Source organism: Schistocerca gregaria, chromosome 4 (assembly GCF_023897955.1).
Source record: "Schistocerca gregaria isolate iqSchGreg1 chromosome 4, iqSchGreg1.2, whole genome shotgun sequence".
Classification (NCBI taxonomy): Eukaryota; Metazoa; Arthropoda; class Insecta; order Orthoptera; family Acrididae; genus Schistocerca; species Schistocerca gregaria.
This window is the reverse complement of record NC_064923.1, coordinates 57,120,602-57,147,185: the sequence shown is the minus strand read 5'-3', so window position 1 is coordinate 57,147,185 and position 26,584 is coordinate 57,120,602. Positions and strand designations below refer to the sequence as shown.

General features: G+C 41.0%; 1 protein-coding gene across 1 annotated transcript in view; it reads right to left on the bottom strand.

The window, feature by feature from the left end:
* LOC126267590 (macrophage mannose receptor 1-like) overlaps nucleotides 1–26,584 on the bottom strand; it is a 197,929-nt gene that overhangs the window by 117,493 nt on the left and 53,852 nt on the right. Inside the window, exon 4 of the mRNA XM_049972891.1 lies at nucleotides 20,002–20,211. Coding sequence (XP_049828848.1) covers nucleotides 20,002–20,211 — 210 coding nt within the window. The remainder of the gene's footprint in view (nucleotides 1–20,001; nucleotides 20,212–26,584) is intronic.

Below are 26,584 nucleotides of genomic sequence, written 5' to 3'. Positions count from 1 at the left end.
GCTTAAAAGTGGGATTCAGCTGCCTCATTCTACCTGCAGCATCTTACAAAAACTTTCCCAAAAATTCTGACATATAAACATTTACGTTTTCTTTGTGCTGAGAGAGATGGAGGGAGTAGCAGTGGGAAAGAGACCGAAAGGTAATAAATGCATACTGGGACGTAGTAGTCAGTGGTTGCGATACTGAAGGGGCGAAGGAGGCAATGCCACTGAGAGAGAAAGAAAAGGACACAGTGGCAGTGGAACATGGGTGACAGTGACAGGAAAAGAGTGAAGGAGACAGTGTCAGTGAGACAGGAATAAAGAGACGGAGTGGAAGAATGTTTGAGCCGGTGATGACGAGAGAGGGAGTCCATGACAATGACAAAGAGGAAGAGATAGTGAGAATTAGAAGAGACAGCAGCAGTGTGAAGTAAAGAACGAAGTGAGAACAGGAGGGAGACAGTGACAGTGAGAGCAGACAGCAGTAGCAGGAAAGAACGAAGGAGACAGAGTCTGTGAGACAGAAGACAGTGACTGAGAGACACAACGAGATAACAGCAACGAGCAGGGCTGAAAGAATGAGTTAGAATGGGCAAAGTGAGAGTGGATGGATATGAGAGACTTACAGCGATGAACTAGTAGGTGTGAGAGGTGACTTATGTGTTACAAAGGGCAAGACTAAGTTTGCGAAGTCAAAATGTTTGGGAAAATTGCCAATGGTGTTGAAGGTAGAATGAGGCAGCTGGTACCCCAATTTTAGGTCAGAGTGTTGTGAAGAGTAGCATCTGCACCTATTTTGTGTGCCGATAGGAACATTTTTTCTCTAGTTGTCTGTACTCTTGTTTCAGTGGATAAAAAAGGTTTTCTCATATCCTTTTGATATACGTCTTATTGTTTCAGTGACCATTAGTTTCGTTTCCTACTTTGATGGATCCTACTATCGATATGTCCATGTGAGATGCGGTAACCATGTTTTCGTGGTTAACTCGGTCATCTCTATTAATTATCATTAAATGTGCCATTATCCATTGCACGACATTATCCTGGTTTTTTTTTACATTATCTTTTCTTTTCATCATCTTACGGAGAGCCTTCTACCACTGTAGAACACAGGGATAGAATGTGCACGTCAACCGACACCTCACAACCGGTAAGTGGTACTTTGCGTTGCTGTGCTAGGTCCGCAACTTTCGGCCTTGCAGCGTTGGCTTCGTTACGTGGTGTAGTCGTTTGCTGTAGTTTCACTAATCTTTAGGTCTTTGTGGTTTGTTGAGTAGCAGTCGGTTGGCCTCTTCAAATGGTTTTAGAGGAAAATGGATTGCCTTCAGATTAGATGTGGTAGTTGATTAGTTCTGTAAGCACGCCTTGGAGATCGAGAGACCCTCCATGGTTTTTGCCTACTGGACATCCAGGTAGCGAGGAGTTTGGAGCGCTCGCACTTCTGGCCCAAGTTGGTTTGTGATAGAGCGATAGATTACAGCGCTCAGAAGGCTGTGAGCCAGTTTATTTAACTCATTTCTGAAATGAGAAACGGAAATTGTTTGTGTGCGTGAGTCTTTTGCATCGGAGACAAACTGCTGCGCCATCTTGCGCAACATATGTCTCCATTCACAATTTTGTGTACAACAGATATCGTACTTTTTTATCCGTTCTACTTCTTCGGGTTTGAAGAGTGAGACACTACGTATGGAAGAGTTACTATTGTTTACTTTCATTGATGGAGGTGTGAGTTTTTGAAGTTTAGGTCTCTGCAGTTCATCCTTGACTTCCGTTAGATTTACTTCCGGTGGGAGGTTTTTTATAACTACTTTTGCCTGGTGAGGGTAAAATATTATTTCATTTGATTTGACAAAGTAAAGCACCGTTAGATTATCTTCCTTGGATACAACCACGCATTTAAAGTGGTCCTTTGGAACGGTTGGTGTAAGGAGGGTAGGCAATTACTTTTTTGTAATTCATTGTTTAGTTCGAAATGGTGGTGTGATAGACCGCAATCGATCCATTTGTTGTGGCCTCCAAAGCGATGATTGATTGGAGGCAACTCTCCATGCTACTCTATCCTGTGCGAGCCTCTTCATCTCCGAAGAATTACTGTAACCTACATGCTTCTGTGCCTGCTTACCGTATTCTTCTCTTGGTCCATCTCTACGATTATCGCCCCCCCCCCCCCCCCCCCCCCAACTTTAAACTGGTGATCCCTTGATGTCTCAGAATGTGTCCTATCAACCGTGCCCTTCTTTTGGTCAAGTATTTTACCAATACCTCCTCTGTAGTTATGTGATCTACCCATACATTCTTAAGCATTCTTCTGCAGCACCACATCAAAAGCTTCTCTTCTCTTCTAGTCTTAAGTGTTTATAGGCCATGTTTCAGTTCCACAAATGGCTACACCACAGACAAATACTTTCAGAAAATACTTCCGGACGCTTAAACCTATATTCGATGTTAACAAATTTCTCTTTTTGAGAAAATCTTTTCTTGCCATTGCCAATCTACATTTTATATCCTCTGTGCTTAAGCCATCATCGGTTATTTTGCTGCCTAAATAGCAAAAGTCGTCTACTAGTTTAAGTGTCGTTTCCAAACATAATTCCCTTAGCATCACCTGGTTTAATTCGACTACATTTAACTATCGTTGTTTAGCTTTTGCTGATGTCCATCTTACATCCTCCTATCAGGACAATGTCCATTCCGTTCAAATGCTCTTGCAAGTCGTTTGTTGTCTCTGACAGAACTACAATATCGTCGGCAAACCTCAAAGCTTTTATTTCTTCTCCATGAACTTAAATTCCAAGTCCAAATTTTTCTCTAGTTTCCTTTGTTGCTTGTTCAGTGTACAGATTGAATAACGTCGGGGATAAGCTATAATCCTGTCTCACTCACTTCTCAACCACTGCTTCCCGTTCATGCCCCTCGACTCTAGCAACTGTCGTCTGGTTTCTGTACAAGTTATAAGTAGCCTTTTGCTTCCTGTATTTTACCTCTTCGAAGACAGTATTGCAGTCAACATTGTCAGTAACTTCCTCTAAGTCTACAAATGCTATAAACGTAGGTTTGCCTTTCCTTAATCTGTCTACTGAGAGAAGAAGCAAGGTAGGTATTGTCTTGCGTTTTCTCACATTTCTCCGAAATCGAAACTGATCTTTACCGACACTGGTTCCTACCAGTTTTTCCAGTCTTGTGTACGGAATTGGTATTGGTATTTTGCAGCCATGCCTTATTAAACTGTTAGTTCGGCAGTTTTCACACCTGTCGGCAACTGCTCTCTTTGGAATTGGAATTATTACAGTCTTTTTGAAGTCTGAGGTCATTACGCCCGTCTCATACATCTTACACACCAGATGGTGCTACGTAAGTCATTCTGTTGGGGCATCTTTCTGAGGCTCGTTCGTCGTGGAGGGTGGCGGATCAATCCCCCGACTTCTGTCGTCAGTTGAAACAGTGGCCGTTTCGTTATAATTTGCAGATTTTAAAACTACTGTATTTGTGGGGTAGTTTTATGTGTGATCTTGGCGCCTGCCTGTTTGTGTTCGGCATTAGACGATCTTGAACGGACGCGGTTGGCGAGGCGGCATCTGAGTGCTCTTCGCTCAATTGATCAGTGGTTGTGTAGAAAGAAGAGTCTGATTCTGACGACCGCTTTCTCGTTTGTTTTCCTGGAAGTTCGTTCTGTGCACTGATGTCGCTAAGCTGAGAAGCAGACGGAACGTCGAACATCTCGGTGCTCTCGCACCGCCTGGTAATGCTGCGGCACCACAACCCGAACTGTGTTTTAGCTTCAATGCTGCTTTGCTTACGTTCAGTACTTACCCTGAGTGATTGACTGTGACATCACGAAGTGGCATTCAGTATCGAGGTTGTAATGTTTTAGCTCATTAGTGTACATTAGGCTTCCTACTCATTTTAACGTGAATAAAAAATGGCTCTGAGCACTATGGGACTCAACTGCTGTGGTCATTAGTCCCCTAGAACTTGGAACTACTTAAACCTAACTAACCTAAGGACATCACACACATCCATGCCCGAGGCAGGATTCGAACCTGCGACCGTAGCAGTCGCACGGTTCCGGACTGCGCGCCTAGAACCGCGAGACCACCGCGGCCGGCTTAACGTGAATAGCTTTATATGATGTATGTGTATTACACATGAAGGCACTGTCATTTTTTCATTCTTCATAATAACTGTTGACAAATACCTTTATGATATATCTTGAGAGGTACTTTTTTCTTTGGTCTAATCAAAAGAATGAGCTAACACGGAAATTCATTTTACACATATTTAGAAGTAACAGTAGTTAATACATTAGACACCGACAGTTTACATTCGTATACAACGAGAAGAAAACACACATATTACTCAGAAAGATTTAGACTGTGGACAATGGCAGATAATTGTGGGAAGAGACTGAATGGAAATAACGAAGAGAGAAGATAAATCAAAAGAGAATGCGTGTCGACAGGTAGGTAGAAGGGTGTACAGAAAGAAGGAAGATTAGTTTCACTGTTTTATAGGCAGAAATGGGCAGTACAATTTCTGACGGGGGAATTTACTAAATACAATACGATGTACTTGAGAACACTTAAGGAATTTTGCTGGCGCTCAAGAATAGCTTCTTCCAGGGGTGAATATCAGACATGTAGGTTGCATTTGAGCACGTTTGCGTTCGGCATCGATAGCAGACACGTCAGATCGACTGTTTGATATGCCCAGCGAGTACTCAAGTAGAGACAACATGTCGCATCTCGTCACAAACAAACAAAAAAATAGTTCAAATGGCCCTGAGGGCTATGGGACTTAACATCTGAGGTCATCAGTCCCCCAGAACTTAGAGCTTCTTAAACCTAACTAACCTAAGGACATCACACCCATGTCCGACTCAAGATTCGAACCTGCGACCACAGCGGTCTCGCGGTTCCAGGCTGAAGCGCCTAGAACCGCTCGAACACAGCGGCCGCCTCGTCACAAACACTCTACATAAACGTGTGAGGTACGGATATGGTTAAACAGCCAAATTATTCAAATGTAAGTTAGACATCAGTAATCGATTCTAGCTATTCAGTATTTCCATCCCTTGTGCCGAGCTATAGTTCAAGACAGCAGTGGCAGTTCCGTACAAACCATGTTTGTGTTCCACACCTAATGTAATCCCGTTTCTAAAATTTCGAGAGAACAGAGGAAGATGTACTGGTGACTGACGCCAGTGTTCTCTGACAAGTCGAGCTGCCCCTCCAAGGCAAAAACTCACTTTGTTCAGCGCTTTGCTTCGGCATCAGCAGAAGAAGTATAAGAGCAGATATTGTGAACATTGGTACTTTAATATGTAAATATTTAATTGTGGTATTTGTTTTTTCCCTGAATCTAATAGTCTTCCTGCAAGTACATCACTCAGTTTACTACACTATGTTTGCTGCACAGTCACACAGTCATAACTGCACCACTAAATGGACTACGCTTGTCGGTATAGGCCGACCACTTTGCCTTCACGCATCCACACTTCCTACACATGACCTACTGCCTAGAGGTAAAATAAGCATTAACGGCTTTCTCTTGCCACACGTATTTGGAGGTACTAATCAACATAAAAAAATACTACTCATTGTAGCTATAATTATTACTCTGCAAATAAGTAAATAAAACACCTGCACTTATACCCCTAACACAATACATCTTATAATAGATTTCATATGCTGTAACTGACATGACGCTGTGGTGATGCCAATAAAGAAATACAAAACAACAATGGGGATTTTGAGTTAAGTATAAGACTTTCACCAGCGATATTTCATTACACTGAGGTGACAAAGGTCATGGGATACTTCCTAATATCCTGCCGAACATCCTTCTGACCAGCACAGTGAGGGAATTCGACGTAGCATGGACTCAACTAGCCGGCGGAAGTCACCTGCAGAAATATTGAGCTATGATGACATCTGTAACTGAGAAAGTGTTGCCACTACGGGATTCTGTGCACGAACAGGCCTGTGGATTATGTATCGTAAATGTTCGATAGGATTTATGTCGGGCGATCTGGATGGCCAAATCATTCGTTCGAACTGTCCACAATGTTGTTCAAAACGAATCGCGAATAGTTATGGTACACTGACATGGAACATTGTTGTTTGGGAACATGAAGTCCACGGATGGTTGCAAAAGGTCTCTGCGTAGCCGAACATAGCCATTTCCAGTCAATGATTTATTGAGTTGGATCAGAGGTTACAGTCCATTAGGTGTCAACACAGTCGCCACCATTATGGATCCGCCACCAGCTTGCACAGTTCTTTGCCGACAACTTGCGTCCATGGCATCATAGGGTCTGCGTCACTTCAACTCTACCATCAGCTCTTACCAACTGAAATCGAGACTCATCTGACCAGGCTACTGTTTTCCAGTTCTCTACGGTCCAACCGATGTGGCCACTACTCCAACTGAGGTGCTGCAAATGATGGATGTCATGCTGATAGCAAAGACTCTGAGGACAGTCGACTGCTGCCGCAGAACATCAGCGCCAAATTTCGCCGCACTGTCCGAACTGATGTGTTCGTCGTACATTCCTCACTGATTTCTACGGTTACTTCACGCAGTGTCGCCTATCTGTTAGCACTGACAACTCTACGCAAACGTCGCTGCTCTCGGTCGTTCCGTGAAAGCCGTCAGCTACTGCCTTGCCCATGGTGACAGGTAACGCATGAAATTTCATATTCTCGGCATGCTATTGACACTGTGGATCTTGGAATATTGATTTTCCTAACGATTTCGGAAATGGAATGCCTCATGCGTCCAGCTCCAGATATCATTCCCGTTCAGTGTCTGTTAATTCTTGTCGTGCAGCCATAATCACGCCGGAATCCATTTTACATGAATCACCTGCGTCAATGCACTGCCTTTTTGTACCTTGCGTAGGCGATACGACCGTTGCCTGTATGAGTGTGTATCGTAGTCAGAACAACGCATCAAAAAAAGATCTCTTTAGACTACATTTTTAAATTTTATCCCATGATCGTCCAATTCAAAATTGTGAAGATGAGTTGTTTTGATCCCGTTAACTGTAAATATCTGACATGAGTTTCAATTATCGATGTGCACTTACATGGCTGCCTGAGAGGGTGGGGCACGAAGAGAACATATATAACGGAAACAATCATTCTCCATATATACATACCTGATGACCTATCTGACACTTGTCTCACGTCATTTACTTAGGGAAAGCACAGAGATAGGAATTTCTCTCACCTAGCGTAACTATTAACGTGAATTGGTACGTGCTGAAGTAGCAACTCGTCCTAAGATCCCTATAACCTGAGCGGAACTGTTCGCCAAGTTTTCCCCAAAGTGTAAGATATTCATACTTGTTTACATATGACAGACGATGCGAGTGGAGATTTCTAATTAAATACATTGAAGAGTTATTCGTAAATATATTTATTTATTTATTTATTTAACCTGATCAGATTAGGGCCAGCAGGTCCTCTCTACATCGGACCAGTGTTCCACACATGCAGCATTTCACACATCAAAGTTACATCATGACCATAGTTTAAATGAGAATATTAGCTTACTCTAGTGACAATATGAATAAAGAGTAGTGACTAAGACCTAATAAAGTAAATGCGGCAGTATTTTTACAACGGGTGCTATACATACAGATTATGATAAAAGCAATAATAATAACACTAAAAAAATGTAATGATAAACATGACTAAGACTTAATAAATTAACTGCTGGCAGTATTTTTACAGGAGGTGCTATACAAACATATTATGATAAAAGCAAAAATAAGCAATAATAATAACAGTAAAAAAATCAAATAATAATGACAAACATGAGAAGGATTGGCAATAGTAATGAAGGTTTGGGCAGATGTACATAATATCTTGGTGTGTAAAGTAGATGTTTACTAGTTTAGCGTGTTTTGGGGAATGGAGATTTAAGGAGGGGGAAAGAGGGAAGTAATGAGGTGAAGTGCATTCATGTACAGAGGAAGGCATTACTGTTGCTTAAGTAGATACGTCATTAACTGTTTTTTGAAGCTGGACATGTTTTTAAGTTCTCTAACATAACGAGGGAGGTTATTCAAGAGGGTTCCCGCTACTGTAAAGGACTTGGAGAAGGTGACTGAGCGATGCAGTGGAACGGAGAGGATTTTATTATAATGGGAACGTGTGTTTCTGTCATGTTGTTCCGACATGAGCGATAGGGACGAGGAGAGATATGAGGGACAGTTTACATTTATAAGGCAGTAGATGAGACAGAGCGTATGGAAATCTCTGCGTTTGTCTGCATGCAGCCAGGACAATTTTGCACATGCTGGTGAAATGTGATCAAAGAGTCGAACGTCACAGATATATCGGACGCAGGCATTCATGATCAGTTCTAGACGTCGGGAATTTTCCTGAGAGAGACCTTGTAGGATAATATCGCTGTAGTCAATGATTGGGAGTATAAGCATTTGTACTAATTTCTTTTTCAGATCGAAAGGGAAGAGTATTTATATTTTTGTAGGACATGAAGGGATGCTGATGCTTTTTTGCACACTGCAGTTACGTGCTCTGTCCAATTTAGATTTTCATCTATTATTACTCACAAAAACTTTGCTGAGGGAGAGAAGTTATATTTGTTCCATTTAGGATAAGAGGTGGTAAGGATTCCCGATGTTTTGGGCTAATGAGCTTAGAGTGACCAACGAGTACCGCTTGGGTTTTAGATGGGTTTAGTTTTAGACCTATGTCCTGGGCCCATTTTGACAGTGCATCGAGGTCAGTATTGAAATTTTCAATAGCTTTCTTGAGATTACTTGGTTTCGCACTTAGATACAACTGAAGGTCATCAGCATGCATATGGTACTTGCAATAGGTCAGAACCGATGACACATCGTTGACATACAGAGAGAAGAGTATAGGACCTAATACTGAGCCTTGGGGAACGCCTGACACTACCTGCCGCCATTGTGATTTTATATTCCCAGGTAGGACGCGTTGCTGACGAGACGTCATGTATGAGCGAAACCATTGCACTGCACTTGGTGAGATATTTAGCCCGCTAAGTTTGGCTAGTAAGATGTCGAAGTCGACAGTATCAAATGCTTTGCTGAAATCTAAGAAGCAAATGATGGTCGCTTCTTGTCTGTCCATGGCAAGTTTCAGGTCATCTGTCACCTTTATCAGAGCAGATGTTGTGCTTCGATTTTTTCAGAATCCTGATTGGTATTCGTCTAGTGGGTTGTTAGTAGTGAGGTAGATGGTGAGCTGGACATGAACTATATATTCTAAGGCCTTTGATAGTGCAGGAAGAAGGCAGATGGGGCGGTAGTCAGAGGATGCTGTGGCTATGTCCTTTTTAGGCAGTGGCTTAATTTGTCCCAGTTTCCAGGCCTCAGGGAAAACACTTGTGATTAATGAATTGTTGAAAATGTCTGTTATAGAGGGCAGTAGTTGGTCAACAATAAGTTTTACCATCTGGATAGTGATACCATCATGTCCAGTAGATGCTGATCTAATCCGCATTATGGCTTTCTTGACAGTACTCCAAGTGACGTGCTGTAGATAGAATTTTTCTTTGCTACAGTCGTTCAACCCCATGAAGTAATCAATGATTCTCTTTTTTTTTTGCGGCACAATTTTGGCTGTAGGTAACGTGAAGAATCGGTTTAGTTCTTCGGCTGGGACCATGTGATTTTCTGCAACTTTTATTTTGCCTAAACCGAGACTAGGAAGATTTTTCCACAGGGTAGCTGGTCTACATCTATTGTCAGCTAATGTACGGGCATGTCTGAGCTTAGCGTTTCTCACCGCTTTACTGACTTTGTTTCGTTTCTGCTTGTATACAGCATGATTTTCAGGTGTAGGGTGTATCTTGTATGCTCGATGTGCAGCATCTCTGAGATTCATAAGCTGTTTTAGTTCATCAGTCAGCCAGGGTGTAGGTTGCCTTTTTACTTTTCTGGTCTTTATTGGAGCATATTTGTCATACAGTTGAGTAATTTTGTTAGTGAAATCCTGGAGTTTGTCGTTTATGTCCATGAGGGGAGTAGAGGTCATCCACCAAACAATTTCTTGTGCCCCAGTTTCGAGTGTAGGCTAATTTATGCGTTTGAGGTCTCGGTATGTAGACAGTTTTTGCTTCTTTCTAGGACTTTCTAGTGAATACGTCATGGAAATGATGTCATGGGCAGACATGCCAGGCGCAGATAGTTGAGAGGTGCGGATTATTCTGTTCAGAGATTTCGTTGCGAATATATCAATGAAAGTGTGACTGGTAGTCGTGCGATGAGTAGGTGCCAGCTGAAGTAGAATCATATTTGAGGAAGAAAGCATCCTCTTAAATTTCTCAGTGGAAGGACTATTGCACAGAAAATTAATGTTAGTGTCACCTGCTATAATTACTTGTTCATATGACGATTCGAGACTAGAGAGGGCAGTTTCGAAGCAGGCGAACCCACCTACTTTAGGAGGTTTGTAAAGGACACATATTAAGCACTTTCTGTTAAGTGATTTGATCTCTATGAACATATATTCCACTTGTTTATCTACATTGTTGTCGGATGTGTGTAGTACTGTAGGTGACAAATCAGAGTGTATGTACGCCTCTTCTCCGCCCCCTCGTCTGTTGCATCTGTCGTGCCTGAGAAAGATATAGCCATCTAGGTTTACGGAAGTTGTAGGAATACTTGGTATGAGCCAAGTCTCTGACAAAAGTATTACGTGTATATCAACAGTTTCAAATATATATTTGAACTCGTCGAATTGAGCTGGCAGATACTGGACATTTGCATCTGCAATATGCAACTTGGTGCGTTCGGGTGTTGATTGCCAGAGGAGGCTGCCGACCGATGTTTGCGGGTCGTGGTTGGCGGTGACAAGAGGGTCTTGCATGTTGTTGTTGTTGTGGTCTTCAGTCCTGAAACTGGTTTGATGCAGCTCTCCATGCTACTCTATCCTGTGCAAGCTTCTTCATCTCCCAGTACCTACTGCAACCTACATCCTTCTGAATCTGCTTAGTGCAGTCATCTCTTGGTCTCCCTCTACGATTTTTACCCTCCACGCTGCCCTCCAATACTAAATTTGTGATCCCTTGATGCCTCAGAACATATCCTACCAACCGATCCCTTCTTCTGGTCAAGTTGTGCCACAAACTTCTCTTCTCCCCAATCTGATTCAGTACTTCCTCATTAGTTATGTGATCTACCCATCTAATCTTCAGCATTCTTCTGTAGCACCACATTTCGAAAGCTTCTATTCTATTCTTGTCCAAACCATTTATGGTCCATGATTCACTTCCATACATGGCTACACTCCATACAAATACTTTCAGAAATGACTTCCTTAGACTTAAATCTATACTCGATGTTAACAAACTTCTCTTCTTCAGAAACGCTTTTCTTGCCATTGCCCGTCTACATTTTATATCCTCTCTACTTCGACCATCATAAGTTATTTTGCTCCCCAAATAGCAAAACTCCTTTACTACTTTAAGTGTCTCACTTCCTAATCTAATTCCCTCAGCATCACCCGACTTAATTCGACTACATTCCATTATCCTCGTTTTGCTTTTGTTGATGGTCATCTTATATCCTCCTTTCAAGACACTATCCATTCCGTTCAACTGCTCTTCCAAGTCCTTTGCTGTCTCTGACAGAATTACGATGTCATCGGCGAACCTCAAAGTTTTTATTTCTTCTCCACGGACTTTAATACCTACACCGAATTTTTCTTTAGTTTCCTTCACTGCTTGCTCAATATACAGATTGAATAACATCGGGGAGAGGCTACAACCCTGTCTCACTCCCTTCCCAACCACTGCTTCCCTTTCATGTCCCTCGACTCTAATAACTGCCATCTGGTTTCTGTACAAATTATAAATAGCCTTTCGCTCCCTGTATTTTACCCCTGCCACCTTTAGAATTTGGAAGAGAGTATTCCAGTCAACATTGTCAAAAGCTTTCTCTAAGTCTACAAATGCTAGAAACGTAGGTTTGCCCTTCCTTAATCTAGCTTCTAAGATAAGTCGTAGGGTCAGTATTGCCTCACGTGTTCCAACATTTCTACGGAATCCAAACTGATCTTCCCCGAGGTCGGCTTCTACTAGTTTTTCCATTCGTCTGTAAAGAACGCGCGTTAGTATTTTGCAGCTGAGACTTATTAAACTGATAGTTCGGTAATTTTCACATCTGTCAACACCTGCTTTCTTTGGGATTTGAATTATTATATTCTTCTTGAAGTCTGAGGGTATTTCGCCTGTCTCATACATCTTGCTCACCAGATGGTAGAGTTTTGTCAGGACTGGCTCTCCCAAGGCCGTCAGTAGTTCCAATGGAATGTTGTCTACTCCAGGGGCCTTGTTTCGACTCAAGTCTTTCATTGCTCTGTCAAACTCTTCACGCAGTATCATATCTCCCATTTCATCTTCATCTACATCCTCTTCCATTTCCATAATATTGTCCTCAAGTACATCGCCCTTGTATAGACCCTCTATATACCCTTCCAAATTTCTGCTTTCCCTTCTTTGCTTAGAACTGGGTTTCCATCTGAGCTCTTAATATTCATACAAGTGGTCCTCTTTTCTCCAAAGGTCTCTTTAATTTTCCTGTAGGCAGTATCTATCTTACCCCTAGTGAGATAAGCCTCTACATCCTTACATTTGTCCTCTAGCCATCCCTGCTTAGCCATTTTGCACTTCCTGTCGATCTCATTTTTGAGACGTTTGTATTTCTTTTTGCCTGCTTCATTTACTGCATTTTTATATTTTCTCCTTTCATCAATTAAATTCAATATTTCTTCTGTTACCCAAGGATTTCTACTAGCCCTCGTCTTTTTACCTACTTGATCCTCTGCTGCCTTCACTACTTCATCCCTCAAAGCTACCCATTCTTCTTCTATTGTATTTCTTTCCCCCATTCCTGTCAATTGCTCCCTTATGCTCTCCTTGAAACTCCGTACAACCTCTGGTTCTTTTAGTTTATCCAGGTCCCATCTCCTTTTTGCAGTTTCTTCAGTTTTAATCTACAGTTCATAACCAACAGATTGTGGTCAGAGTCCACATCTGCCCCTGGAAATGTCTTACAACTTAAAACCTGGTTCCTAAATCTCTGTCTTACCATTATATAATGTATCTGAAACCTGTCAGTATCTCCAGGGTTCTTCCATGTATACAACCTTCTTTTATGATTCTTGAACCAATTGTTAGCTATGATTAAGTTGTGCCCTGTGCAAAATTCTACCAGGCGGCTTCTTCTTTCATTTCTTAGCCCCAATCCATATTCACCTACTACGTTTCCTTCTCTCCCTTTTCCTACTACCAAATTCCAGTCACCCATGACTATTAAATATTCGTCACCCTTCACTATCTGAATAATTTCTTTTATTTGATCATACATTTCTTCAATTTCTTCGTCATCTGCAGAGCTAGTTGGCATATAAACTTGTACTACTGTAGTAGGTGTGGGCTTCATATCTATCTTGGCCACAATAATGCGTTCACTATGTTCTTTGTAGTAGCTTACCCGCATTCCTATTTTCCTATTCATTATTAAACCTACTCCTGCATTACCCCTATTTGATTTTGTGTTTATAACCCTGTAGTCACCTGACCAGAAGTCTTGTCCTTCCTGCCACCGAACTTCACTAATTCCCACTATATCTAACTTTAACCTATCCATTTCCCTTTTTAAATTTTCTAACCTACCTGCCCGATTAAGGGATCTGACATTCCACGCTCCGACCTGTAGAACGCCAGTTTTCTTGGTCTGGCCTGAGGAATGCGGAAAGCGTGTGACGGAGGTGGGTGAGGGAGTGTCCTCCCAGTTCTGTGCAGTGAAAGCGGTCGGGAAGGGGAGCGGGTAGGTCCCCGGGGAGGCTACGGGATCTGCGGCCAAGGTCAGCAAGGTCTGCAACGGTTCTGGAAGCAGCTGTAGGCTGCCAGGGGAAGGAATTTCGCTAAACACAACGGGAGTAATCTGCACGTTACGACAGAGTGTGATATTAATTTCACTTATGAGGATTACAACTAAAGTATGATGGTGGGTTGCTAATTAATCATGGAAGTGAGACTACCTTATGTAATAATTAACAAAATTACATGAGAAAAACAATTAAAGATGAAAATAGTTATGTGCCGAAACGAAAAGTTGATAATACAAATAATAATAAAAATTACACGAGAAAAAATAATTAGAGATAAAAGAAAAATAGTTATGTGGAGAAACGAATAATTTGAAAATACATTAGTTACGATATAGTTGACAGTGTAAACAGTAAAAACATACAGGTTAGTGGCAGCAAGATTAGACATGATTTAGCTTCTAATGCACAGGCTTTCAAGTTCATTAACACTGCAAATTATTTTCTTTCAGTTTTCGGTCTTAACCATTATCCTGCCGTCATTTGTCCATACGTTCTGTAGCCCAAATTTCGAAATCGCGCTCTTCAAAATCTTTAGTCTTTCAGAGGTCAGATCCTCGAGTACTGTCAGACCGGACTTCGCGAGATTCTTCTTTGCTCTGAAGATTTCAGATCTTCCCTATACGACATAAACTTCACTATTATAGGTCTTGGTTTTGTAGATCCTGGCGACTTACGACCCACTCTATGACTTCTGTCAATGTCACTCAGAGTCACCTGCACGCCTAGCTTTTCCTGGACAAGGTTTATCACAAGTTCATCTGTACTCTCTCTGCTGCTCTCTGGAACGCCGAACAGTCTGAGATTATTGCGTCTCTGATATTGTTCGAGCTCGTCTGTCTTCTCGATCAATTTCTGTTCGAGCAGTCGTGCTTTCTCCTCACTTGCTTTTAACGATGTGTCCAGTGCACGGATCTCGCTCGCATTCGCCTCCAGAGTTTTTGGTATTTTGTCCGTCACTGCTGCAGTGACAGCATCAGTGATGGTTTGAACAACGAGCCCGAGCGTCTCCTTAGCCTGCAGCGCAGCACTCACCTCAGCCTTCACGAGTGCGGCGATGTCAGCGATGCCGGGCGGAGCGGCCGCAACTGCCGGTGTAGACTCCACGGCTGCCCTGTCTCCGGCCTGACCGTTGGCTGTACTGCGCGTTGTTCGGCGATTTTCCATTTTAAGTGCGATTCCGTGTAATTGGTGCTCAGTATGTGATGTGAAATACGACACTCGGCAGTAGATATACGGCTTTAGTTTATGTAGATTAGCCTAACTGCTTAAAACACCTCCAGATTTCACGTAAACTTGCGAGCCAAGCTAACGCACGTCACTCACTCGCCGCCATCTTAAGTGGTCGCTCAGCTGTGAACTACACTAAGTATTGGAAAAATAGTTTCCGCATGTTTAAATTTCCAAGTGATCCCAAAACGAAGAAAGAGGTGGGGCATAAATTGTCGGAGGGACAACTCTGAATCAAGACCTGGTACTCAGTTGTGTGTTGTAAATACACGTCGATAAAAGTAGTTATGCACGTGAAAGCAGTTGTATACAATTATATTTCTTCCCCAGTCGAATATTATATTTTAATATTATATTTTTTATTATATTATTAATACTTTAAAGTCAGTACCGCCGTTAGACTGTTGTTTATTTACAGTGTTACATTTACACTTACACTATCATGATTTCGGCTCCAAAGTACCATTATCAAGTGTCTTAAGTGTTATAAATTGCCTAAGATGGCATACTGTCGCATTAAAATACACTATTAGACACACTGTCTAAGAGTCGATATCTCTGGCAGAGCCTACTGCTTTGTTTTATTACTGTGTACACCATATTGACTGAATAATAGTAGCCAACTGTCATTCAGTGAAGACGGTGCGCTCAGTAATGAAACAAATCAGTAGGCTCTGCCAGAAATATCGACGCTTAAACAATGTGTCTACTAGTGTATTTTAGTACGACAGTATGGCATCTTAGGCAATTTATAACACTTATGACACTTGATAGTGGCACCTTGAAGCCGAAATCATGATTGTGTAAGTGTAAATGTAACACTGTACATAAACAACTGTCTAATGGCGGTACTGACTTTAGAGAAATATAGTATGACTGTGGCCCCACATTATGAAAGAATTATTAAATATTATTATTAGTATTATATTTTTTATAATTTTATATATTTAAAATATAATATTATATTCTTTTTCGATTCCTGAGATATTTTCGTAACTGTCATATTGTAGAGAAATATTTGTGATGTATTCATACCTCGTTTTATAAACATACATAAACAAACTGAATAATACTTAACGCCATTCCTTATTTGCGAACGACAGGAGAAGTCCTTAAGATATTTTTATAGTGGGTTGGCCGTTTTTAGGGCAGTTGCACAAGTAACATAACCACCAAAGAATAAAGTTGTACTAAAAAAAAGCACGGCTTTAAATAGTACCTATATATGGACAAAACGGAAAAATAGATAGGCACAGGTCGCTACTGTATTAAAAACCCATATTTGATGATATTGGTACGGAGCCCTTAACTCGTTACATTTAATAAGTACGAACTACTACGCTAGTTTCGAGCCTACATTTCTACTGCCCTGTAATATTAGGTTTCAGTTTTTATGTTACATGAGGACACCTCCATGAACCATGGACCTTGCCGTTGGTGGGGAGGCTTGCGTGCCTCAGCGATACAGATGGCCGTACCGTAGGTGCAACCACAACGGAGGGGTATCTGTTGGGAGGCCAGACAAACGTGTGGTTCCTGAAGAGGGGCAGCAGCCTTTTCAGTAGTTGCAGGGGCAACAGTCTGGATGATTGACTGATCTGGCCTTGCAACATTAACCAAAACGGCGTTGCTGTGCTGGTACTGCGAACGGCTGAAAGCAAGGGGAAACTACAGCCGTAATTTTTCCCGAGGACATGCAGCCTTGCTGTATGATTAAATGATGATGGCATCCTCTTGGGTAAAATATTCTGGAGGTAAAATAGTCCCCCATTCGGATCTCCGGGCGGGGACTACTCAGGAGGATGTCGTTATCAGGAGAAAGAAAACTGGCGTTCTACGGATCGGAGCGTGGAATGTCAGATCCCTTAATCGGGCAGGTAGGTTAGAAAATTTAAAAAGGGAAATGGATAGGTTAAAGTTAGATATAGTGGGAATTAGTGAAGTTCGGTGGCAGGAGGAACAAGACTTATGGTCAGGTGATTACAGGGTTATAAACACAAAATCAAATAGGGGTAATGCAGGAGTAGGTTTAATAATGAATAGGAAAATAGGAATGCGGGTAAGCTACTACAAACAGCATAGTGAACGCATTATTGTGGCCAAGATAGATACGAAGCCCACACCTACTACAGTAGTACAAGTTTATATGCCAACTAGCTCTGCAGATGACGAAGAAATTGAAGAAATGTACGATGAAATAAAAGAAATTATTCAGATAGTGAAGGGAGACGAAAATTTAATAGTAATGGGTGACTGGAATTCGAGTGTAGGAAAAGGGAGAGAAGGAAACATAGTAGGTGAATATGGATTGGGGCTAAGAAATGAAAGAGGAAGCCGCCTAGTAGAATTTTGTACAAAGCACAACTTAGTCATAGGTAACACTTGGTTTAAGAATCATGAAAGAAGGTTGTATACGTGGAAGAACCCTGGAGATACTAAAAGGTATCAGATAGATTATATAATGGTAAGACAGAGATTTAGGAACCAGGTTTTAAGTTGTAAGACATTTCCAGGGGCAGATGTGGACTCTGACCACAATCTATTGGTTATGACCTGTAGATTAAAACTGAAGAAACTGCAAAAATGTGGGAAATTAAGGAGATGGGACCTGGATAAACTGAAAGAACCAGAGGTTGTACAGAGTTTCAGGGAGAGCATAAGGGAACAATTGACAGGAATAGGGGAAAGAAATACAGTAGAAGAAGAATGGGTAGCTCTGAGGGATGAAGTAGTGAAGGCAGCAGAGGATAAAGTAGGTAAAAAGACGAGGGCTGCTAGAAATCCTTGGGTAACAGAAGAAATATTGAATTTAATTGATGAAAGGAGAAAATATAAAAATGCAGTAAATGAAGCAGGCAAAAAGGAATACAAACGTCTCAAAAATGAGATCGACAGGAAGTGCAAAATGGCTAAACAGGGATGGCTAGAGGATAAATGTAAGGATGTAGAGGCTTATCTCACTAGGGGTAAGATAGATACTGCCTACAGGAAAATTAAAGAGACCTTTGGAGAGAAGAGAACCACGTGTATGAATATCAAGAGCTCAGATGGCAACCCAGTTCTAAGCAAAGAAGGGAAGGCAGAAAGGTGGAAGGAGTATATAGAAGGTTTATACAAGGGTGATGTACTTGAGGACAATATTATGGAAATGGAAGAGGATGTAGATGAAGACGAAATGGGTGATACGATATTGCGTGAAGAGTTTGACAGAGCACTGAAAGACCTGAGTCGGAACAAGGCCCCCGGAGTAGACAACATTCCATTAGAACTACTGACGGCCTTGGGAGAGCCAGTCATGACAAAACTCTACCAGCTGGTGAGCAAGATGTATGAGACAGGCCAAATACCCTCAGACTTCAAGAAGAATATAATAATTCCAATCCCAAAGAAAGCAGGTGCTGACAGATGTGAAAATTACCGAACTATCAGTTTAATAAGTCACAGCTGCAAAATACTAACGCGAATTCTTTACAGACGAATGGAAAAACTGGTAGATGCGGACCTCGGGGAGGATCAGTTTGGATTCCGTCGAAATGTTGGAACACGTGAGGCAATACTGACCTTACGACTTATCTTAGAAGAAAGATTAAGAAAAGGCAAACCTACGTTTCTAGCATTTGTAGACTTAGAGAAAGCTTTTGACAATGTTGACTGGAATACTCTTTTTCAAATTCTAAAGGTGGCAGGGGTAAAATACAGGGAGCGAAAGGCTATTTACAATTTGTACAGAAACCAGATGGCAGTCATAAGAGTCGAGGGGCATGAAAGGGAAGCAGTGGTTGGGAAAGGAGTGAGACAGGGTTGTAGCCTCTCACCGATGTTATTCAATCTGTATATTGAGCAAGCAGTAAAGGAAACAAAAGAAAAATTTGGAGTAGGTATTAAAATTCATGGAGACGAAGTAAAAACTTTGAGGTTCGCCGATGACATTGTAATTCTGTCAGAGACGGCAAAGGACTTGGAAGAGCAGTTGAACGGAATGGACAGTGTCTTGAAAGGAGGATATAAGATGACCATCAACAAAAGCAAAACGAGGATAATGGAATGTAGTCAAATTAAATCGGGTGATGCTGAGGGAATTAGATTAGGAAATGAGACACTTAAAGTAGTAAAGGAGTTTTGCTATTTAGGAAGTAAAATAACTGATGATGGTCGAAGTAGAGAGGATATAAAATGTAGACTGGCAATGGCAAGGAAAGCGTTTCTGAAGAAGAGAAATTTGTTAACATCGAATATAGATTTAAGTGTCAGGAAGTCATTTCTGAAAATATTTGTTTGGAGTGTAGCCATGTATGGAAGTGAAACATGGACGATAACTAGTTTGGACAAGAAGAGAATAGAAGCTTTCGAAATGTGGTGCTACAGAAGAATACTGAAGATAAGGTGGATAGATCACATAACTAATGAGGAGGTATTGAATAGGATTGGGGAGAAGAGAAGTTTGTGGCACAACTTGACTAGAAGAAGGGATCGGTTGGTAGGACATGTTTTGAGGCATCAAGGGATCACAAATTTAGCATTGGAGGGCAGTGTGGAGGGTAAAAATCGTAGAGGGAGACCGAGAGATGAGTACACTAAGCAGATTCAGAAGGATGTAGGTTGTAGTAGGTACTGGGAGATGAAGAAGCTTGCACAGGATAGAGTAGCATGGAGAGCTGCATCAAACCAGTCTCAGGACTGAAGACCACAACAACAACAACAACAACAACATGAGGACATTCTAGTAAATATCTCTATACTACTCGGCACGCTTCATACATGCAGTATCAAATATTTTATAGTAAAGATCGTAAAAAGTTACGTGAATGTGGTAATCACCCACAAGGTAAACATTACCGAGTCCTCAGAGTTGGAAAATGGGTAACAGACGATTCAGCCAATTATATAGGAGCTCTACCTCGTCTACAGAGCACAGCCGGCGGTCCGCGTTCACTCGGTTGTCGCGGGAGAAGCAGTGGCACGTCCGGTAAGTGACGTCGCTGGTACCCGGGGACGCCGCCAGGAGCAGCAGCAGCGCCTCCGCCAGCGCCATCGCCCAGAGGTGTGCGCCCCAGCCGGGCCGCCTTCCCCTTATGTAGCGGACGCTGGGCTCACGTGCCGCAGGCGCCTGCAGTCCAGAGATAGCGTTTATCACTGAAACAACCGGCTTTCGGTTATAGCGGTTTTTTCCGCACCGGTTTAAACTGATTACTGTAACCGCTGAAAATAACTGGTTTCCGATATAACCGATTTTCTGTTTTTTGTTCCTGTTATTCCCTGTAATAAACGTAGAAATCGGAAACAGATTGAAAAATTATGGCTCGCTGTTACAAGATACATAGAAACAAAGCATTAAACTAAATAGGCAAATAAATCTAATTTTGTCTATCCACCGTTTCTGCTTTTCTCGGAAAGTGATAAAGTGGTTGAATACTACTGTAAAAAAATCATTGGTATTTTTTACTCACCAGTATTCTCCAATTGATTCTAATTTTTTGAAACCTTGTTCAAAAATCATGTTGTAATCAGGGAACATACCCCTGCTTGGGCATTATGAATAGTCTGTACTAATCAGCGAAAACTAAGGCTGATAAAACTCTATTTTTCTGTTAAACTGTCCTTCCTTCAAAGGCTACAAGCAGATTAAGGCATATTATGAGACGCAGGCAGCAGATCAGTTACTTTCTATTTCTATTGTAGGTGTTGTTCTGTATCTTCAAAATTAGACGAGTAATAATTTAGAATTCTTCGATGTATACTAAATGTCAAGGAATATATTTGTCTTTTTATTCAAATAATTTGCTCGTAAACGTCTGAAAGCAAAGGAAGCGCTGTATGTGAAAATATTTGAACTGTATTATTTTCATTTTTCTGTAGTACCTTTTTCTTACCTCTGTATCGTTGAAGTAAGACGTACTCCTTCATAGCTGCGAATAATTTGTGAAATACACGAATTGTGATTCAAAAGGATATTTATTCGATATACTTTCCAATTGTATGAAATGTATTACTTGGAGATGAAATCCGATGTATCAACAGAAAACTACAACTAAAGGAAGTACCTGTTACACACAACGATTTATAAGTGTTTATCCTAAGTTGGGGCTACAGCATTTGTGACAAAATATCCCAATAGCCTGCTATCATCAAAAGTTTCTTTATACCTTCAGTAGAACAAAATATTTGTCGTAAGCACCTGGGCAACTTCTCCAAAAGCCGTAACTTGTTGTGCTTTACACACATAACCAGTGCAACACTACACAATGAATGAGCTGTTCTCTTAATTTCCTTTCTCTTCTACTATTTCATAGAAACGACAGGCATCTTTTTATCTTTTAAAGTAAATGAAGCATTGTACTTCATTGCTACGTGAATTCGTGAAAACGTTTCCATGACAGTGTTCCTGCCATTCTGCAATACAGCGGATGTCCAACGACGGCAAGGAGGGACTACCCGTATAGACCAGATGGAGGCAAGTTGCGCACACCGTACGTACACGCAAACCTTAACCCACGATACACGCCGATAGGGACCTGTTGTCTCTGCAAAACTGTACCAGTTCTCAAGGCATGTGTTTCTTGCTCGTTTCTGGAAACATTTTTATTAAAAGAGAACTGATACTTTTTCCCGTTTTCTACAATAACGCAATATTTCACAACAATGCCAATTTTACGAATAGAAGTTTCTTCTTTTTTTTAAATGCTTATTTAAAAACGAAAAAATTTAGCAGTGCTGCTGTGGCTAATTAATATTTCTGTTTTTTTTTTCATTCGGTTATTAGTAAAAAATAAAAAACGCATGTTATAAAAGGAAACACACAAATACCGAAAAATACCGTTTATTCAGAACTCAGATACTGGTGTCGGTTTTAACCGGTCGGTTTTCCGATCCCCACTCTACGCTTGTCATGCGGCGAAAAAAGCATTAACTTCGAGCTGCAAGATTATTTCCATGGTCTTAAAACCGTGTGGACACACAAGCGGAATAGTTGCATTCTGCCGTACGGCGTATAGTGTGAAACATCAACGCGTGTCTGGAGATAGTAAATATTACACAAGGTGATTCACGAACTCTGAATCGTTGATCTATGACGTCCTATAAACCATCTCCTCACATGTAGCAGAACACCACTGCTACTCGTTTTTATAACGACAGCCATCTAATTAATAGCTAGTAGCAAGATATTCTGCTACAGTTACTTTCATCAAAGCCTTTGTAACAGATACTAGAGTGTTCGTGAGATTTAATTATCACCTCGTAAGAACCAAACGGTGGCTATGAAACCTAGTTACGCTGTTAGCCTTTTTATATATATCCACCCTTCGTCAGTAGATACCGATATTATCCTCCTGTGACTGCGCTAATAGGAGAATCGAATTTGTTATTCTGGGGGTAACCCTCGAAAACAGCTATGTCTGGTTTTGAACTGTATAATCTCCCTGCATCACACTATGACAGACCCAAAAGAACTCAGCATCACCTTCCCCAATGTTGCCTGGCGGTTCAGCTTTTTGGCAGTGGTGAATACACGTCTTCATAATGTTCCCTTTACTTGGTTGCCGCGGAGTCATAGTGGTGCATCCACCAACCGTCAACCTAGACAGGTCTGAGTTACCCGCAATTTTTTTTTCGTGCCTCGGTACGGCAAGATCTTTGAATGTGTGTGAGCGTTCTCTGAACCTATCGGGTGGCTATCTTTGTCACGATCAAAATGTCGTGAAAAGATGTGGGAAACTGATACGTTACCGACTTTCACTTTTTACCAACCTCACCTTGACTATGATACACAGGTCTGCTATCACCAGAACTTCCACCTCTCTTGCGATTCCCTGTTCTTGATGGAGAGATGGTTTCCCACCTTGTTCGTCATCATTCAGACTGAATTGCCCACATTGCAAGTGTTTGCGTCATCTTACCGCCACCTCATATGATGGTGTATTATTGCTGTATATGAAATGCGTCAGGCGGTAGCCAGCCTCTTGCTTCCTTCTAATCATGCACATTTATTGAATCGAGAAGAGACGACAAGCAGATTTTGTTCTCCAGAATGTAACGCATGAGTAATCTAGCGCTTAATCCTGAAGGAGCATGGGATTGCTGATATTAATTTTAATGCATTTAGGTGTACTGAATCTCTGTGTAATAAAAATGCAGAACACCAGAGATGAGGTTAAGGGATGCCGTTAGCAAGGGGCTGCTGCGTAGCTCAGCGTCCGGGGAGCCGGTCACCCACAACTCATTTACACGTGAGCTCTGCAGGGCGTTTCGCCATCGTCCTGTGCCTGGGCTCGCACAACCCACCAGACAGCCCTTGAGAGGCCGTGGTGTTTCCTACAGAGTGTTCCCAAACTGCTATTGACCATTCGCATAGAGGGCGGTGGCGTGCAGTTGTCAGGTGGAAAAGCGTGCGATTCTGGGCACCTAGGCAAGATACGTTCGCTTCGTACTGTGGGAGGAGCAAAACTCTACCATTGGGACCAGCTTTGTTGCTTGCCGACGCCTCGCTGGGACTACTATTACGAACTCTGTCCACGTCGAGTATAAGTGTGGAAATAAGGCTCAACTTTGATTGGTCAGTGTCCGCAAACTATGGGAATGGTGGCTTACCATTCGTCGGCACTTGCAACTTTCCGAAAAAAAATGACTACTTTACATAATGAGCTCACATTTTTTGAAACGAGATTTCCCGATGGCAGAGTTTGAGACACTTCTTTAGAACAGCTTACCAAAAGTTTTTGGCCACATCAGAGACAGAGGCAGAGAGCAAATTTTTTTGAACTGTCACGCAGGAGTCTTCTCGAGAGGCAGACACGAGACTACCTTCTTCAGAGACAGTTGAGAAGGAGCAGGAGAAGGCATAAGCTGATGCATCACATATTTGGTAGACCATCACCCACTGCACCTTTCACCTCGTCTCTGTTCAACTTGTGTACGTTCACGCATCAATGTGACAAGCAAGTAACACTCGCGAGAGAATATGCACGTTTTGGGTTCGTGATATTAATTTGTCACACTGTGTTCTTGACCTCTTGGCCTTGACTCTGTTGTTCGGTTTTCTCACACACTTATCCAACTTACTTATCAAATCTACGTGATTACCACGATCAGAACGACCGTGCTTATGTTTTCAATTACGTTCTGCGTGAAGTTTTGTTACCAGAGAGTTTCAAATTCTTTACTAGGTTAAAATGATTATTTCATGAACTCAGGTTCAGCACTCATTTCTCCCGAAAGAGAGATAAGATTATTTATTTTTGTGGATTAGTAATTTACATGTGACTACATTGACAATAAATGGTACTGTTTCTGATTCCTGGAGCAATGTTCGTTTGGCTTTGAATATGGGGACAAATTTTGATGAATGATTACATCAATTTCTTGGGGTTAAATTCCTCATTAGCATTCATTTACAAAGTTTCTACTGCCAGGTGAGAATCACCGAAGAATCGAGGAAATACATTGCCAGAAGCTACCACTTTTTTGTACTGCCGTTTGGCTAAAATGTATGTTCAGTGTTATTTACAACTGCGCTGGATACTATATTGGTACGTGTGCCACTTGACGAATTTACTTTGTACGATTATTATACACCAACAGCTACACATACATGAGAAGAACATATACAGTTACCATAAAAGTCACTTCACAAATTATCGGAGAGATGAGTGGAAGCAAATTTGCAGAAGTCTAAATTTTTCATGAAGAAAGTTAAATGTCTTGGTCATATTATCGCCTCTATTGGAATAAAATCAGACTCTGCTAAGTAACAAAAAATTTTCCATGTACTAAAGGGCACTTTCGAGCATTCTTTGGCTTATGCTCATATCTTCGTCTGTTTGTACCCAACCAGCTTTTAATCGGTTCAGACTCGCTTTGCTAAATCTTTTAAAGACAATGCACATGTATCTGGACGAGTGATTGTGAGAATGATTTAAATTCGATAAAACAGTCGTTAGTAAATAGGAATATTCTGCATCATCCTGATATGAATAAAGATTTCTGTTTAGTTTACTGATTCATCATTTTCTGGCTTATGAACTTGCCTATTTCAGAGTCATGAGGAAGAAAAAAAACGAGAAACATGAGTCATAAGTTTTGCTAATCACACCGCACCTGTATTCGGACACTCATGCTGTGCTACTGAGATAGATGCTTTAGCAGTGGTCTGGATATTTAAGAACTGCAACGATTACGAGTATGGAAAGAAAATTATAGTCCATTGTGACCATCAGGCAATGAGTTTTCACATGTTATGCAAGTTACTAGACCCCACCCCACTAAGCATGCCTGTCTTTGTTACTTCAAGACTACTAAATTGAGATCATTTTCATATCTAGAAAAGAGAACATTCTAGCAGGTGCACTGTCAACACAGGGTTTGCCTAGGGTTGCTTAGGGAACAAACAACTAATTATAAAGTACTGTTAATGCAAGATAGTTATTATTATCAGTACTACTTAGACATGTGCAAGAATATGGCTGAGTTACAGAAAGCAGAAAAATGTTGCCTGTAGATAAAAACTTTAGTTTTGCAGGATCCATTAGACAAACAGTATTACACGATACACAACGATGTTCTATTCTATAGAAGAAATCCTAATTCCGGTACTTGGTGTATTTGCATTCCTAGTGCTTATGAAGTAATCTGATATGTGAAAGAAAAACTTAAAAAATGTAAACAAAAGCAGAAAAAAATATTTGTAAACATATTTATTCCAACACAACATATATGTATCTTGTAATTATGTCTATGCACCGTGTGCATCTTGTCGATAGAATAGTATTCAAGTTTTTCCACCTGCCGCTAGCCATCCATGTCATATTAGTTTTTAGGTATATATATATATATATATATATATATATATATATATATATATATATATATATATATAGTCCATCAGAGTTATTGTAAAACCTATGCCTCTGGGGCTGTGGAAGCTAGTTTCTAAGTGTACTCAGTCCATCAGAATTATTGGGGGATGTGGAATTTACTTGGTGTAATATAAAAAGTATGGTCACATTAGTTTTCTTAAGAGTAGATTTACGTATCTGGAAAAATTGTAAAATTTCTCACCTAGCATTACTGGAGGAAAGAATGTAAAAAATATTCCCATCTAGTATTACTGTTGTAGCATGTAAGTTAAAAGTATTCTGCACTGAAATATCAGAGTCAAGCCATACCTCAAGAAGTATATTGTACCTCAAGAACTGTACTGTAATCTCAAGAACTGAATTCTACTTCAAGAACTATACTCTAATCCCAAGAATGGAATTTTAATCTGAAGATCTGAACTGTAATCTCCAGAACAGAACTGCAAACTCAAGAACTATTTTGTATCTCAAGAACTGAAGGGACTCTGTGTGAATTTAATAAACAAAAAAAAATTTTCCCATATATCTTTGTTGTTGTTATTTAGTAAAAGACCTATCTCATATTGCATTATGTGTTTATGTAAAGGATGTACACGATGCAAAAAAAAAAAAGGTTCAAATGGCTCTCAG